Raw genomic sequence first — 16,198 nt, forward strand, 5'->3', positions numbered from 1 at the left:
TTTCTTTTGTAAGGCCCTTCAGAAAACTCATTCTCTAGGACAGTTTTGGTATGTTCAACTCTCAGGGATATTTTTTGTTGTCTCTTGTCCTTCTTGGCTGTTATGAATTTTAACAGAGAGCAAGGTAAAGAGAGGAATGTTCTTGAAGTCCACCAGCTAAGTTGTCTTTATTTATTTTTTTTAAAAAATATTTATTTATTTAGCTGCACTGAGTCTTAGTTGTGGAATGCAGGATCTTTTTTTAGTTGCAGCATGCGGGATCTCAGTTGCAGCATGTGGGATCTAGTTCCCTGACCAGGGATCAAACTCGGGCCCCCTGCATTGGGAGCGTGGAGTCTTAATCGCTAGACCACCAGGAAAGTCCCAATTTGCCATTACTTTAAATGACTTGTGGTTTGATCCTTCATTGAGGACTTCTCTCCAGACGTGAACAATGCAATAACATTTCTTAGCGAAGGGAATCTTTAGAAATGGTGACCTGTGTTTTGGTAGCTTCTAGGAGATTCTTAGGACTCCTTTAAAGCACTGGCAAGTCCTGCAGTTCGGCAGCCTTGGGCTGGCAGGACTATGGGAGAACCAGTTCATTTAGTTTGAAGCGTCAGGAGAAGCTAAGCAATAATGCAGGGAAGACAGAATAACAAGCAACAACTCCTGGCTAACTGCTCGGAAATAAACACATGGATTTCAGGCCTCATCTGGACCGAGGTCATTTTCTTCAGCTCAAATGAAGCATTCTGGGCCTGCAGACTCTCCATAAGGTATAGAGAAAAGTTGGATGCAGGAGGGGGCGGGGGAGAAGAAGGAACTCAGAGGCTACCAAGCATCTGGGTGGTGAAGAGAACAGGCCCGAAGCAATGAAAGAAACTGCTTCTCCAAACCCAGAGTTCAGGGAACAGTCCCGCCCACGGCCGAAAGCACGCCAACCTCGAGATGGAAACAGAGATCCCGACAGACCAGGAGGAATAGCGACAAACCCCTAAAATGAATGGATCCACTTCTTTGTAAGGTTTCTCAACTCGGAAGAAATAGCACTTTAAAGATTTGGAGTCAATTAAAGCATATAGGGCTGCGTGCTGCGGACATGGATGTGTAGGAAGGACCCCAAGGAAGACCAGAATCGTCCCTGTCTCTGTTCCAATATTCATGGGCAAAAATATTTTTATTAGTTTTTAAAAGGCTGACAATTTTATTAACACAATTCAGGTGAGCAAAAAGATGCGTTGTCGTCGTTTATATTTTCTGTAACGGCCTCACCTTGTTCTGGGCACTCATTTCTGTCTTCTTGGTTTGGGCTGGGGAGAGATCTAAGCTTGCATTTAAAGTTAACTCTCATTTTTAAAGTGTTGCTTTTAGGTTAACTCGGTCTTTAGGGCAAATGCTTTATCTCTCTGCTTCCTATCTCCTTTGCAGGATGCAAGGGACCTGGGGTTATACATGGTCTTCAGGGTTGTCTTAGTTTTCTAGGGTTGCTATAACAAAGTACCACCAATGAGGTGGCCTAAAACAACAGAAATGTGTTCTGTCACGGTTCTGGAGTCCAAGAGTCTGAAATCAACGTGCTGGCAGGGCTGGGTCCTTGAGAATTCAGCGGGGGGATCTGTTCTCAACCATCAGGGTTCTGGTGGTTGCTGCCCGTCCTTGGTGTTCCTTGGCTTGTGGCAACACAACCTCAATCTCTGCCTTTGTCTCCACATGGCCTTCTCCGTGTGTGTTTGTGTGTGTGTGTGTCTTCTTACCTTCTTATAAGGACACCAGTCATTGGAGTAGGGCCCACCCTAATCCAGTATAGCCTCATCTTAACTTGACAACATCTGCAAAGACCCTGTCCAAATAAGGTCACACTCACAGATACAGGTGTTGGAATTTCAACATAAATTTTTAGGAGACACAGCCCACAACAGCATCCTTACAGGTCTTTACTCTGGTGGCTCTGGATCTGATGTGATCCCCACACTTGTGTCTGCAGAGGTGCTGAGGTTTGGGGCTGTCATGTTGCAGGTTACTAAAGGTCACACCGCTTCCCTCCAATCCTAAGGTGCCCGCGCCCAGCCCCAGGCCTCTGTCGGCCCACTCGTCCTTCTGGCGTCCGGCTGTGTGCAGGCCACGGGGCCACAGTGCTGCCTCGACCCCTCCAACAGACACGTGTGTGCTCACCAGGACTCCACAGAGCTCACGTGCCACATTGATGCAAAGCTCTCACAGGAAGCCTGACAGCCAGTCTACACCTGGGCAAGCAGGATCCACCCTCACGCCAGCCCCTCGTTTCAGCCTTTAAGGGGAAGCCAGGACACACGTGCATGTGTTTCCTCAGGGCCTTTGTAGTTACTGTTCCTTCTGCCCGAGTGCTTTTCCCCAAGATAAGTCCATAGCTTCCCTTATATTGATTCACAACCCAAATATAATCTCAGCGGTGGCCTCCCCTGACTGTCCTATCTAAAATAGTGTCTCCCGCTCTCATTCCATCCCTTTCCCTGCTTTAATTAGTGAAGTATTTCGGAGCGCTGGGCTTTCCTTAAGGAAAGAATGATATCTTGCTTATTGCTGACCTGGTTTTTGAGCTCACCCTAAAAAGTATCCCTTTTATCTTCACTTATTCATTCAGCCGTTAATTCACACAACAAATAATATTACTGTCCAGCATATTGTCAGAATACACAATATTATATGCAATTATAGTCCTTAAAGGCAGGAACTCTTTTCCAGTACTGAATCCCTAGCACCTAGCCTATAGTCGTCACGCAATAAACCCTGTATGAGTGAATGAATGAAGATTCCATGAGGAAGTTGATCTATATGAGACTTTCACCTCAATCTTGCTCTAAAATTAAATGCATCATTTTTCCATGGAATCTTGCCCAAGACCAAACATTGAAAAGTTATATAAACAATAGATAGCATCATGGCTAAAGAAATGTCATCTTTTGAAGAAAATGAGTCTTTTATTTTTTTAAATAGTTCACGATTTTTAAAATGCTTGTGGAGGGCTTCCCTGGTGGCGCAGTGGTTGAGAGTCCGCCTGCCGATGCAGGGGACGCGGGTTCGTGCCCTGGTCTGGGAAGATCCCACATGCCGCGGAGCAGCTGGGCCCGTGAGCCATGGCCGCTGAGCCTGCGCGTCCGGAGCCTGTGCTCCGCAATGGGAGAGGCCACAACAGGGAGAGGCCCGCGTACCGCAAAAAAAAAAAAAAAAAAATGCTTGTGGAGGTAAAGATGATTTTCCGAAGGGAGCAAGCATCAAATGGTTTGTGATTTCTAGTTACTCCTGCAGGAAGGCAGCCGTGCTACAGAGTGCAGAATAAAGGTTCTTACTCCACCTTTATAAGACAGAGGGCAATGACCAAAAAGAAAGGTAGCTTCAGACCTTTATTCAAAAATGCACCATCCAGGGCTACCTACCAGCTGTCTCCATGACACGATAAAACAGTGTTCCCAGCTAAGTCACCAAATGTATTCTGCAGAGGCTGATGTACCCATTCGGCCCAGTAGTCACAGTTCCTGGGGCCACAGTACTTTTCAGGGACTCATGAAAATATTTGAATTTCTTTTAAAAAATCAGAAGGAAAAAATGAACTTTTAGGAGGAAGAAAATGGTTAAATATATTATATTAATATATTCATCTTTATATCAACATGGTCCTACAATACTGGTTTGATTTATTTATTTTTTGTTATGGAGGAAAAGGCCCTTGAAGGCAAAAGTGCCTAGGGCCTATGAAAGTTGTGGCCCTGCTGTCAGTCTCCGGGGGTTAAGAAAGCCTTCTAGACACGTTTTCCGTTAGAAACACTGCAGTGTGCTCATGCCAAAAGAGTTAGATCCTCAGTTATCTAGAAAAGCAGCTCTTCCAGGCAGATTCATTTTCCCAAGATACCTAGGATACACAATAACATATTTCAGAAGAGAGATTAATGCAATTGCCCCATAAAATATTTTAAGCCCCAGTCGTCTCTGAAACAAAGCCCGCAGCGTGATTCTGAGAGAAAATGACTCCCGGTGCTGGGAAAATGCATTTTCTTCAAGGTGCTGCACCTGCTGTAATTTGCACCTTCTGAAGTGGAGGCAGAAGCGTCATCACATGTCCAGGCAGCTGGGAGAGAAGAGATAATAACAGGACAGGAGGAGGTGCCCAGCTGGGCAAAGCACATGCAGCTCTCACCGTCGGAGCTGAAATGAAGGCCCCTGAACAGACCCTGCAGAAGGAGGCCCTTGTCCTTTGTTCAAAGGAAGAGGGAAGATCAGCAGACGGCTAAACCCGACCTGAGTCACTGAAGTCGTTTGATTTAGGTAAATTAGGGACAGATGCGGGCTCAGCACCTTCCTCATATCAGCTCTGGCCTCCCTTACCTCCCGTACTGTGAATAGTTTAGACTAGAGCCATGGGGGGTACCTGACGATTCACACGGGCTAAGTCTTCAGGTACCCTGTATTATCTGATCAGTTACGGTGTATTATCTGAAAGTCGGGTAGTAACATCTGCAGTTCCTTCGTCTGTCATAGAATGTGGTTTCAAGAGTGGTGGCCTCGCTGTACACACCCTGGCTTATTATTGCCGCCTGGTTCAGAGTGACCTGCCCTGAACTCAACACCCTCTGGGCTTTAACTCTGACCACCGCAGGGACAGTGTCAGAGACCACCTCCTAGACTAGAATCTACACTCCATCCTTTCCCTGACTCGACCCCACCTCACTCCTAACTCCTAGACCCCTTATAATGAAAATACCCTCGTCCTGTTTGGGCTGGGGTGGGGGAGGGAGAGTGAGGGTGTGTGTTGCCATCAGGTGTGTCCTGTCCAACTTGACATTGAAGGTGATGGGGGGAGGGCGGTATTTCCAGCTCTAGAAATTAAGTACTTGTTTCTGCTAAACTTCTCTGGTTGGATCCAGGCAATCATTTCAGCCCCTCAGGGTCCCTTTGGTTCATGATGCTGTCATCTCACGTAGAGATACGCCTTTCCAGTAAACGCCGGGTGACACGTTGGTCAGTGTGCCATGGATGTCCTTATCCAAATTGCCGTAGTAATAAAATGTTAGCCTGGAATCCTACCCCTAAAATTCTCCCCTGAAGCTAACATCCACCATTGATCAGATTCTACCCACAGTTCATCTTGTCATAAATCTACCTTTAAAATACTACTCTTACTGTCATGAGCCCACACAGATCTGCCTTGACCATGAAAATGTCATGAGATCCCTCTGCCCTTGTTCCCCAACCTAGTAGGCTGTTACTCCAAGCTGACAATAGGGGAGTTGGGTTTAGAGGAACAGGAGAGAAACAGGTGCTGAGGGAGAAGCACACTTGGATATGCCCACGCCCGCCAGGCCACATCTGGGCTCCAGGCAGCCAGGTCTGGACACCGTGGCGTCCAGGGTGGTTTCAGCTGTAGTGTTCAGGTTCGTGTGCTGGTCCAGTCTAGTGTGGGCTTCAGCCTCAAAGCCTTCAGGCTCTGTCTTCTGGACAGCAGTTCATAAGTCAGGGCCCCAAGATGTGAATTCTTATGTTAATTATACAACGTGGTGAGCGAATTGAGGGGACACACCCGCCAGTGCACTTTCGTTGTCCTGGGAACTTCAGTGCGTTCCACCCCCGCCCCAGTGTCTGTTTCGTAATGCTTTCCCGTTTATGCTGTCCCGCAGTCTTAATCCTTAAAAGGATTTTTTTTTTCTTCAGTAAGATAGTTTTAGTGGCCTTCTGGGGTAAGAATTACAATACAAGTGAGAACTAAGGGAGGAAACCACTTTTTATTTTACTGAATCATTCCATTTGACATTACTTGGAAATTACAGATTTTGTTTTTCAAAATATTCCTATGCTTTTCCTAGCCTGTACTTCTTTATGCTGCTCGTGACGTGTATGAGGCCAGCACCCTTCTCTCCTCCTTTTCTCATTGCCCCAGATTCCCCTGCTTCCCAGGGAGTTAGCTTCAACTGACCATGGGCTGGTCTTAGCTGAATACTCTTCAATGGTTGGGAGAAGAATTAAGGAAGAAACTTAAGAGCTGAATCTCAGTATCCTTATGGTATTGGTTACAGTTCAGTAGGGCTTTCCAAAGCCTTAAAAATAAATAATAAAAAAAAAAGTTTTAGCAAAAGCAGGGCATACAATTTGGTCATTTTGTACACAGGATTCTATTTCTGCTGCTTACAAGTTAAAATGCAAAAGGAAAAGTGGAATAAGACCCAGTGTGTAAGAATGAGGTTTGTCAGTTGCAGCTCATGAGACATTCAGACCATACATGTGTGTTCTGTTCTTCAATAGCAAACAGGTAGGGCACGTAGCTTATATTTACTAAGACTCTGAGAGGTCAAATCCAACCTGCATTTCTAATGAAGTAAATCACAGCACCCAGCTCTGTGGTTTGACTGACGGCTACATCCGTTTTGCTGAAAGGTCTTGCCACTTTCAGCAGACCCTGGTAGTCTTTGCCCTGAAAAATCATGCGAGTAAGCAGGGCACCTGAGGCTGCAGAAGAGGGGCGCCAGGCTTTCTGTCTCGTGTCTGACAACTTGAAACATTCAGGGAAAAGAGGGAAATCCGTATTTCAGATGTGTGAACTCTTTATGGTGCCAAATGTCTGGTGTTTTGGAAACAGCTAAGGGATCTTAAAAGATAAACTGAGGCATATTAAAATTTTTAAGAGTTTTTCTGAGCAAAAATTGATTTGAACCAGGCAGCATCCAATCCAGCAGATAAAAAGCTCCGAGGATCTGTTCAAAATGAAAGTCTTTTTATAGGCGGAAAGGAACGGGAACACTGAAGTTATACTGGCAAAAAGGCAGGTTGGTTATTTCAAAGTTACTTTCCTTGAGGGGATGTCAGGGGTCAGTCAGACAGATTACCTCACTAGTGCTGATCAGGTGGTTCCTGATGGACTGGTTTAAGGTTTCATTGCTGGGAGAGCCGCAACTGTGATTAAGTCTCAGTGTGGTGACCTGGAGCTTAGCATAAGTGACTCCATCTTGGGTCTTTTGTTTTTTAACAGGGATCATATCCTTCCCTTTGTATAGAAATCACAACTATAGTATATTATCCAGCAAGCTTAATAAGTTTGCAGTTTTCAGACTAGATTTTAGGAATGGGGATGACAGTTTTAATCTATATCTATATATAGATATATAGATATATCCCCAAAAGCTCAGGTACTGTGATCGGTTTATACAAATAAAAGTGTAATACTTTCTTTTTGCAAAACAGTATAATAAGCTAGCATCTTCACATTAAGACATCTCTTTTTATTGATGTTTCAGAAAAAAATACAATCTTGTTTTCTCAATCCTTGGGGAAGGATTTACAAATTAAAACACAGCACAGACAAGGTAGAAGGACAAGAAGATTCTGCTTCGCCCAGCAGCTTGTCGCTCTGTAATTGAGTTAGCATATGTCACAGGTCAAGAGCTATTTAAATTACACCTGCATATTTTAGTCCCGCCTTCCTTCATAAAAGAGAAAAGCATATAATAGATACAATGAAATTTCATTAATGTCCTTCTTTCAGGGATTAGTAAAATGTCAGAGTGTGTAATTTATACATCAGCTATGTATAGGGATTTAATTCTAGTTGTTCATCTTCTGAAAGGCAGCTGGTCAGCAAGACGTCACTGATCAGAACATTTTGCCTGTAAGAGCAGGAGCTGACGTTGAACCGAGATTCCAACATTTCAGGGCCCTGCCTAGCGTTTATCATTTGCTCATGTTAGAATTGAGGAGAATGAGGTTTATTTGGTTTTGTTTTGCTATTTTAGATGAATGCTCTTCGCTTTTTGGGGGTGTTGGGGGTTTGTTTTCTTTGGTTTTTTGTTTGTTTTTTGGTTTCTTTTGGTTATGATTACTTCCCATTTATTTATTCTGGGAACAATAAATTCTGGAACCCATTCAGGCTCCCGTTCACACAACTATGGCCAAATGGGAGACTTGTAGCCACCCTCCTCCCCCACATCAGCTGCTCAGCAGTAACCCTGAGAGTCGCAGCTTAGGATGGTGGCCAGCCCAGCAGGACCCTGGTCATGTTTTCAAGTCTACATCAGATCACTACTCACCAACCTCACTTCGGTCTACTTTTCCAAGAATTATTTAAATCTTCAGCCCGGCAGTGATCTCAAACCCACTTCCTGCTCATTTCGTTAGGTCCCATATAACCCCTGCTCTGTGCCGGAGGCCCGAGGTCTATGTAGCAACGGATATTCAGCGTTAATAGATGTGTGAGTTTAAGAGCCACATGACCGTATTTTCAGAGACGAGTGCATTTTCAGTGAGATGGACAGGTTTCCAGGTAATAGTACTTCTGGAAGTAAATATATAATGATCTATGTGATCTAAATCTGCTACTGCCCCTTCCTCCTTCAAGGCCACATTTCACAGCTCTTTACCAAATGAGGCTGACAGACTCTGCCCCCAGTGAGCGTCGCTGCGCCTAAACTTCCCTCCCGAGCGCTCGGCCCCGCCCTCACAAGCAGGCTCTGCGTGACAGACGTTTAATGTACAGTTTCCGGGGTAGGCAGCAGGCACTCACCAGCCAGGTGCTATTGTAGACACTCCGTGGAACACAGGGACTGAATGAGCAACATAGTCTCAGCTCTCAAGGAAACTGCAAATCTGGTAGAGGCACAAGTTCAGGTTTCTGGCCCGTATGGGGAGGAAATGACCACACCTGGGCCAGGTAGTTAGAGCCGGGAGCAGGACCTAGGAGGAAGCCATTTGGAGCTCTTCTTTTGAAGGGCTGGGCACCCCTGTGTTCTAAAGTGATGGAGAATCACAGCTATTAGGGAGGAAGATGGATTTCCATCTGAATGGAACAGAGGCCCCTAAGGCCAAAAACCAAGGGGTTCAGAGATGGACCAAGTTCTTCCACAACAATATTCCCCAAAGAAGAGTAATCTGAGGACCGATGATACAATTTCTTCATCTTCAGTTACATATTTTCCATTTCTGGTTACCTCCTTTACTGTTATTTACTTAATACTTTTCTTTAAATGGACTCACCATTTTTACTTAAATAAATCTATGCTAAAAGGAGAATGTTTATGTTCAGAGGAAATTTTGTAATGCGACCATAAAATTAAATACCAGTAGCACTTGCTGTAACGATAAGGCAGTGATAAGACATATATTCTATGAAAATAATATGAAGTTCAGTACTGCTGCCTGCAGAAGAGTCCAGGTCCGTTCTTTGTCAAAAAGGGAGCATAGCAGGTATCGAGGTGGTGGAAAAGACAGTCCAGTCCCAACCCGAGACCCTTTCTTTGAAGGATTGAAAGAGAATTGAGAAGGAAATAACTTCGTCACCTTGAGATTGGATGTTATTTAATGTCCAGTCTGTGAATAACCTACAACCGCCTCCAGTGCCACTGGTGGGACATACTCTACCGGAGAGCTGAGGGCAGGAACAGAGGAGGGACGATGCTTTGGGCCAGTTGTGCCCGTGGTCTCTGCTGAGCAAAGGTGAGGTCTGCCATCCCATTCTGATCCCACAAATTCTAAGAGGCTGAATCCCCCAGCCCCTGGCACAGTGAGGGGCATGCAATAGAGCCTTATAAAAAGTCTTAGCTCAGGTCTCATTGACATTCTAAGATCTCTTGGCTCTGTTTCATAAATAGTAAGAAGTTAAGTTTATGGTGAAATTTCATATTTCATAATATCACATTCCCCCAAGAAAGGAATGTTGATAGAATATCCTAAGAAGTATAAAACATAAAAATCAGCTGATGAATAGATCCTATGGGATACACAAGAAGACTGCATCGATGAGTTTGAGTAGTCTCAAAGGGAAATGAGAAACATCTCTGTGAGTCAGCGTCTGAGTGTCTGCCCGGTCGCTGAAGAGGCTCCTGGGTGTCCACAAGGCCCTGGCACAATGGGGTCCTCGACTGGGCTGGCTTCCTTCTCCCCATGTTCCTTGCTCAAGTGCTCTTTTCTCTTCATTTCTCACAACACCCCTTGTCTGTCACTGGGTATTCAGCAATTTAGTATAATGAGCCCGGAAAGCATGCTAATGCATTGCCAGTGTAAATTGCTGCGTCCTCCTTAACAGGGTTGTCATGAGCATTTCATTTTAAGCTTTCACCCGGAATTGCATCAGTATTTTAAGTGGGCTATTTTCTATAACCCATATCACTATGACTATAAGACACTAAAGTACTAATGACAGCTTGAGAATTTAATTTCAGAAGTGACTGCACTGCATTTCTGAAATCTGCATGCTTTGGAGCAGGCTTTCCCCAGATTACACCTCAGCCATCTCCAGACAGACATCTCAGACATCTCCACGCAGAACGTAGTTTCTTACAGTAAATCGTATCTTAATATGTGGTTTCAGTATGAGATCAGTGCAATCAACTTTACAGATTAATGTACTTTTAATGAGCTCAAATGCACTGAACTGATAGCTTTACCGTTATTTGTTCGATGTTCTTAAGAAGTGTAAATTTTTATTGCACACAAGTGTTTACAGCACTTGTTGGTGCTTTAACTGATGCTGGCAAAGCTTTGACGTCCGTTCACAGCATTTTTAAAAATCTTTATTATTGGCTTGTTCACTAATGAAACATGGTCTTAAAGCAAACTCTGACAGACATTTAAATTTTTTAAAAACAAAACGAAACCTCACTGTGCCATTTTTATGAAGAGTCCCTGAATAGAAATGCCAAAAATCCAAATGAATATAAAAGCAACATAAACATAGTCTGTTTTTCAGAGAGAAGTTGAGAATACAAAACATTTGACTTCTGTTTTTTTTATGAAACATAAATGTTCATTCAGTTATTAACTCCTCTAAGCCTCAGTTTTCCCATCTGTGAAGTGGGGATAATCCTTTTTAGCTCAGAGGGTTGTTAGGAAACAGTGAAATACTGCATGAAGTGTACCAAAACACAGTACCTCACACATGTACCAATTCTGGTTTATCGTGGAAGCTTTTAATATTATCACACGGTCCAGAGTTGGAACCATCTGGCCCTGAAGAAACCAGAGTGTCTATTGCATTTGTGGTCCCCAGGGAATGGGTCTCAGCCAGGAGTCTTTAGGGGCACATCAGCTGGATCTGGATCACTGTCCAGGTTTGGAACTGTCTGCTCTCCTGGGCATCAGGACCCTTGTTTTTGTGACCTAGCTGCCTTTCAGGAAAGGAACAGCAGTCGAAACACTGGGGTAAGGAAGAGCGTGAGCTGAGCGAACAAGCTGCGAAGAGAAGGGAAAAGTGCAGCAGTTCAGCCCCCAGGGCAGTCCTTGCAGCCCAGCCCCCAGCCGCTGCCCACTTGGCGGACATTTCCACCAACGCTCACGGCGACCCCCGCCACGGCGGGAGCCTCAGAGCCCCTGCTTCCCGCCGTTCCTCTGGTCCGTGGTCCTCATCAGAACCCCCTTCCTGGGGGCTCCCCTCTGGCCATCTGCCTTGTGTGTGTAATCCCTCTTTGAGGGTCACTTCAGGGGGAAACGCTCATGGGAGGACAGCTCTTTGAGAAGGGGGACCCCACATTAAATTGGGAGCCCTCAGATAAATACAGCTTTGAACCCGTTTTCTGTGGCGTGATTGGAAAGCTGGCCCGACTTCAAGTTCAGAAAACTATGTCAGGGACCGCATGAAATGCAGCCGGAGTCAGAAGTTTCACACCCACATCTCTAGCAGAGGAACCAAACTCAAAGCGGACTCTCTATAGATTCTACAACGGCTGCGCAAAAGACAAGAGGATGCTGGTGGTGAACACGTCGCTTTATCCACAGCTTAACTCTGCCTCAGCCCTTCAGCAAAAAGAAGAATCCCTCCCTCTCTTCACCCAGGGAGCTTGCAGGGCCCTGAGGGGCCAATGAGATCGCCTGCTCAGAGCAACTTGCTGTGCTCCTCTAGAATTATCTTTCCAATACGGTTCCCACAATCATCCGCTGCAGCTTATATTTAAGCACTTTAAGTTTCCTACTGAAATACAGACATCTTAACATGGTGTTCAAGGCCCTTCCCAATCTGGCCTTGAGCTCTGACCCCATCTGACTCCCACAAAAACCTCATGACAAACTCAGCCTGGAGTTCTCTTTCCTTTCATCCTCAAAACCTAGTTCTACGGAAGACAACAAGCCTTGGTGGTGATGTGGAGAAATTGGTGGGAATGTGGAATGGTGTAGCCACTGTGGAAAACTGTATGGAAGTTTTTCAAAAAATTAAAAATAGAACTCCATGTGATCCAGCAACTCCACTTCTGGGTACGTACACCAAAGAATTGAAATCAAGATCTCAAAGAGGTATCTGCACTCCCATGTTCATTGCAGCATCATTTACAATAGCCAAGACATGGAAACAATGTAAATGTCCATCAACAGGTGAATGGATGAAGAAAATATAGTATACACATACAATGGAATATTATTCAGCCTTAAGAAAGAAGGAAATCCTGACATTTGCTACAACATGGATGAACTTGGAGGACATTATGCTACGTGAAATAAACCAGACACAGAAGAATAAATACTACATGATCCCACTTATGTCAGGCCCCTAAAATCGTCAAACTCATAGAAGCCGAGAGTAGAATCATGGTTTCCAGGGGCTGGGGGGAGGGGCATTGGGGGGCATGGGTGAAAGGTACAAACTTTCCCTTATGCAAGAAGAATAAGTCCCAGAGTGTCTGTAGTTAACAGTACACTGTATTTGTTATGTAAACATTTGTTAAGAGGGTAAATCTTATGTTAAGTGTTCTTACCAAAAAAAAAAAAAACAAAAAACCTAGCTGTACTGTTACCCCTCCTGAAGTGCTTTCCAGAACCCCATGCAAACCTACTTCCCTGCTTTACCATAGACTTTAATAATTTTACCCCGGGGACTTCACTGGCGGTCCGGTGGGTAAGACTCCGCGCTCCCAATGCAGGGGGCCCGGGTTCAATCCCTGGTTGGGGAACTAGATCCCGCATGCATGCCGCAACTAAGAAGTCCACATGCCTCACTAAGACCTGGCGCAGCCAAAAATTAATTAATTTTTAAAAAATAATAGTAAGTTTACCAAATGTAAGTTTTGTTTCTTAGCTAGGAACGTTGTAGGGGTTAGGAGGCCTGGGGTCAGTCTGCCTGGCCTCAACAGCTGATGTATCTTAAGTCTCATTTCCTCACATGTTACAGAGGGATAATAATGCTCGCGCCTCCAAGGGTTGTTCTAGGAATTAAATATCCAGTTTGTCTAAGACAACTAGCACATTTTAAGGGAGTTCAACAAATACTAACTCTTGTTACTGGACAGCTTGTGTTCAGTCACGTTAGTTGGTTGTTCGTATGCTCGTTTCCTAGCGGGGCTGTGAGCTGCTCAGGGTAAACCCCTGTATTTGTCTACCTTCCTGATACTGCTGCACGCACCCAGTTCCTGCGATGAAGTGAATTGAATCGAACTGACCTGACCTGAAGTCCCACAAGATGGCAGTAGCCACCAGCCCCAGAAGCTTCCTTGTGGCGCCCTCCCCTCAAGCTAGACAGGCTAGAAAGGACTCTCCTTTTATGGGCAGCTGATGGAGCTGAGGTGTCCCCAGCTTCCTGCCACCAAGTAGCTATTTGTCCTAGTGCCTCTACCACCAGTGAAGCCAGATAGGAATTCTGAACAGCAAGGAACTGAGGTCCGCCTCCCCGTGCTGGGATCGGAGTCATCCCGAGTCTCCTTGGCCTGAGGGTGTTTCGAGGGAAGGCAGATCACTGGGGGGAGGGGATGGAAACCAAATACTGGAAGGGTGTGCGTGGAAGGCAAGCTGGTGAACGCACAAGGGGTTCTGATATTAGACAAGGAGACGAAGAGTGAGTCATGGAGTAGCCTGCAGTCATTGAGGAAAAGGCAAGGGAGGAAGAGGGGAACAAGCCAGCGCAGGTGTCAGTGGGATCAGAGCCTCTTCCTGGTCGTCATGGAAGCCTCAGGATACATCCTGGCGGCAGGGTTTTTGCACTTGGTGGCAGGTGCATCCTACCTCCCCATCCTAAATGGGATGTGCTTTAACTCAAAGTCACAGGCTGAAATTTACTGCAGGAGAAAAATATGGAGAATCATCAATTAAAATTTCTTTATGTACTTGGCTAAGTAAGACCCTGTTAGAATCCCCGGAATTACCATTCTTCATCATCCCCATTGTCATAGCTCTCTGTTAATCAAACTTCACACGGAACCAGTACAGCTCAGTCATGACACATTTTTTTTAATGTGATGAATAATCAGTACATTCATTTCTTCTGCCCCCAAGGCCTAAAAGCTCCCTTCTCCACTGATATATTCTTTAATTAATGGGGAGTAAATTTTTATACAAGGCTATTTCACCTGGATTCATTCCCCAGGTGTAAAAGGTTGTAAAATCCAACTTTTCAAAGAAGTAGCTAGCCCCCTGTTTCCCCAAGTCTTTGTTTTTCACAGTTCAAGTGGCAGGGTAAATGTCTCACAACCTCGTCCTTGTGTTTACAAGGTCATCATCATGTTAACATACTCTCCCACCCAGAATACAAGCGCTGTGCTCTTCTCTGGAGTGCCATTTGCCCAGCCCCTGAGTTTGTAGCCCTGCACCATCACTGCCTGTAGCAGTAGTTCTCAAACCTTAGCGGTGTCGGGACCACCTGGAGGGTTTGCAGCACACAGATTGCTGGGCCCCGCCCCATGCGTTTCTAATGCTTTCCCAGGTGACACTGCTGCTGCTGGTACCGGAGCCACACTGGCGAGAGCCATGCATCAGGAGGGTCTAGGACTCCTCCAACAGTCGTTTGTGCCAGGTAGATTCTAAAACCCAGGGCTACGGTCACGAAGACACTTGCTTTTGCTGATATGACTGGTATGACAATGTGTGTTTATAGTCATCGAAACAGTGCTTTGGAAGTGCCTCCACCCAGACTCACCCCTGATTTGAATGTTAGTTAGGAAGAAGATGCTGACTACAGGTTTGGGGCGGGTGGTGATTCTTAAATGCATATGTGTGTTTGTGACTGAGTTGGGAAAGTTTCCTGACTTCCAAAGTGCCCATCTGATGCTAGCCGAGATTCTGGAAACCCCAGAATTCCCAGGGGATTGGATTCTAAAGAAAGGAAATGCCCCACTATAGGCTATGGGAACGCTTTTTCTTTTCTTCTCTTTTCTTTTTTAAATAAAGAATTCTAAAGAAGAAAATAAGAGGCACCAAATGAAACCATAATCTACCAGGAGGGCTGGGAGGGCTGTTCAATATATATGAGGGTCACAGAAGCATCAGAAAAGGGGAGAAAAGTCAGTCAGAACCAAGCGAGTGTTGTTAGTGTCGGCAGTATCTCACGTAGCTGGAAGGTGATTAGGCATGTGTTTCATTTTCCCAAGTATAGTCTTACTCTCCTCACCATGTTCTCTAGCAACACAGAAGGCTCTTTTAAAGTGAAGCGTCCAGGGCTTCCCTGGTGGTGCAGTGGTTGGGAGTCCGCCTGCTGGTGCAGGGGACGCGGGTTCGTGCCCCGGTCCGGGAAGATCCCACGTGCCGCGGAGCGGCTGGGCCCGTGAGCCATGGCCGCTGAGCCTGCGCGTCCGGAGCCTGTGCTCCGCGGCGGGAGGGGCCGCAGCCGTGAGAGGCCCGCGTACTGCAAAAAAAAAAAAAAAAAAAATTTTGATTATAAAGTGAAGTCTCCAGCCCTAAAGCCTTATCAGGTCATTAATTTTTCATCTGAAAGAGCACAATATCTTAAACTGAAACGTAAGAGGAAGATTTGAAGACAAACATTCAAAGGGGACTTGTATATTACAGCGGTGATACGGTGAGTGGGATACGATCTTTACTTTCTCTTTTTCTTTTAGAAACAGGGAAGATTGACCAAGAGATTCACAAGTACAACACGCCGGGATTCACTGGGTGCCTCTCCAGAGTCCAGTTCAACCAGATCGCCCCTCTCAAGGCAGCCTTGAGGCAAACAAACGCCTCAGCTCGCGTGCACACCCAGGGCGAGCTGGTGGAGTCCAACTGCGGGGCCTCCCCGCTCACCCTCGCACCCATGTCGTCTGCCACCGACCCCTGGCACTTAGACCACCTGGATTCAGGTAAAGTCTAAAGCAGTGTCTTGGCTGGGATGCTTTCTTTCTTTACGCCTCAGTTTCCTCACCTGTAAAATGGAGTTAATAGCAGACCGTCGCTGGTGATGTAGTTGGAGGATTAAGGGAACGAAGGAATGTGTGAGCGCAGAGTTCTTAGCACATCAAGGGCTCAAAGGGTACAACCGTATTCGTGCTCAGGGCCAGTAGTAAATAAG

General features: G+C 45.6%; 1 protein-coding gene across 1 annotated transcript in view; it reads left to right on the forward strand.

Moving 5' to 3' along the window:
• Positions 1-16,198, forward strand: part of CNTNAP2 (contactin associated protein 2) — a 1,416,746-nt gene that overhangs the window by 1,361,089 nt on the left and 39,459 nt on the right. The window contains exon 22 of the mRNA XM_060019815.1: positions 15,750-15,989. Within this exon, the coding sequence (XP_059875798.1) occupies positions 15,750-15,989 (240 nt within the window). The remainder of the gene's footprint in view (positions 1-15,749; positions 15,990-16,198) is intronic.

The sequence above is a fragment of the Delphinus delphis genome, chromosome 9 (genome assembly GCF_949987515.2).
Source record: "Delphinus delphis chromosome 9, mDelDel1.2, whole genome shotgun sequence".
Classification (NCBI taxonomy): Eukaryota; Metazoa; Chordata; class Mammalia; order Artiodactyla; family Delphinidae; genus Delphinus; species Delphinus delphis.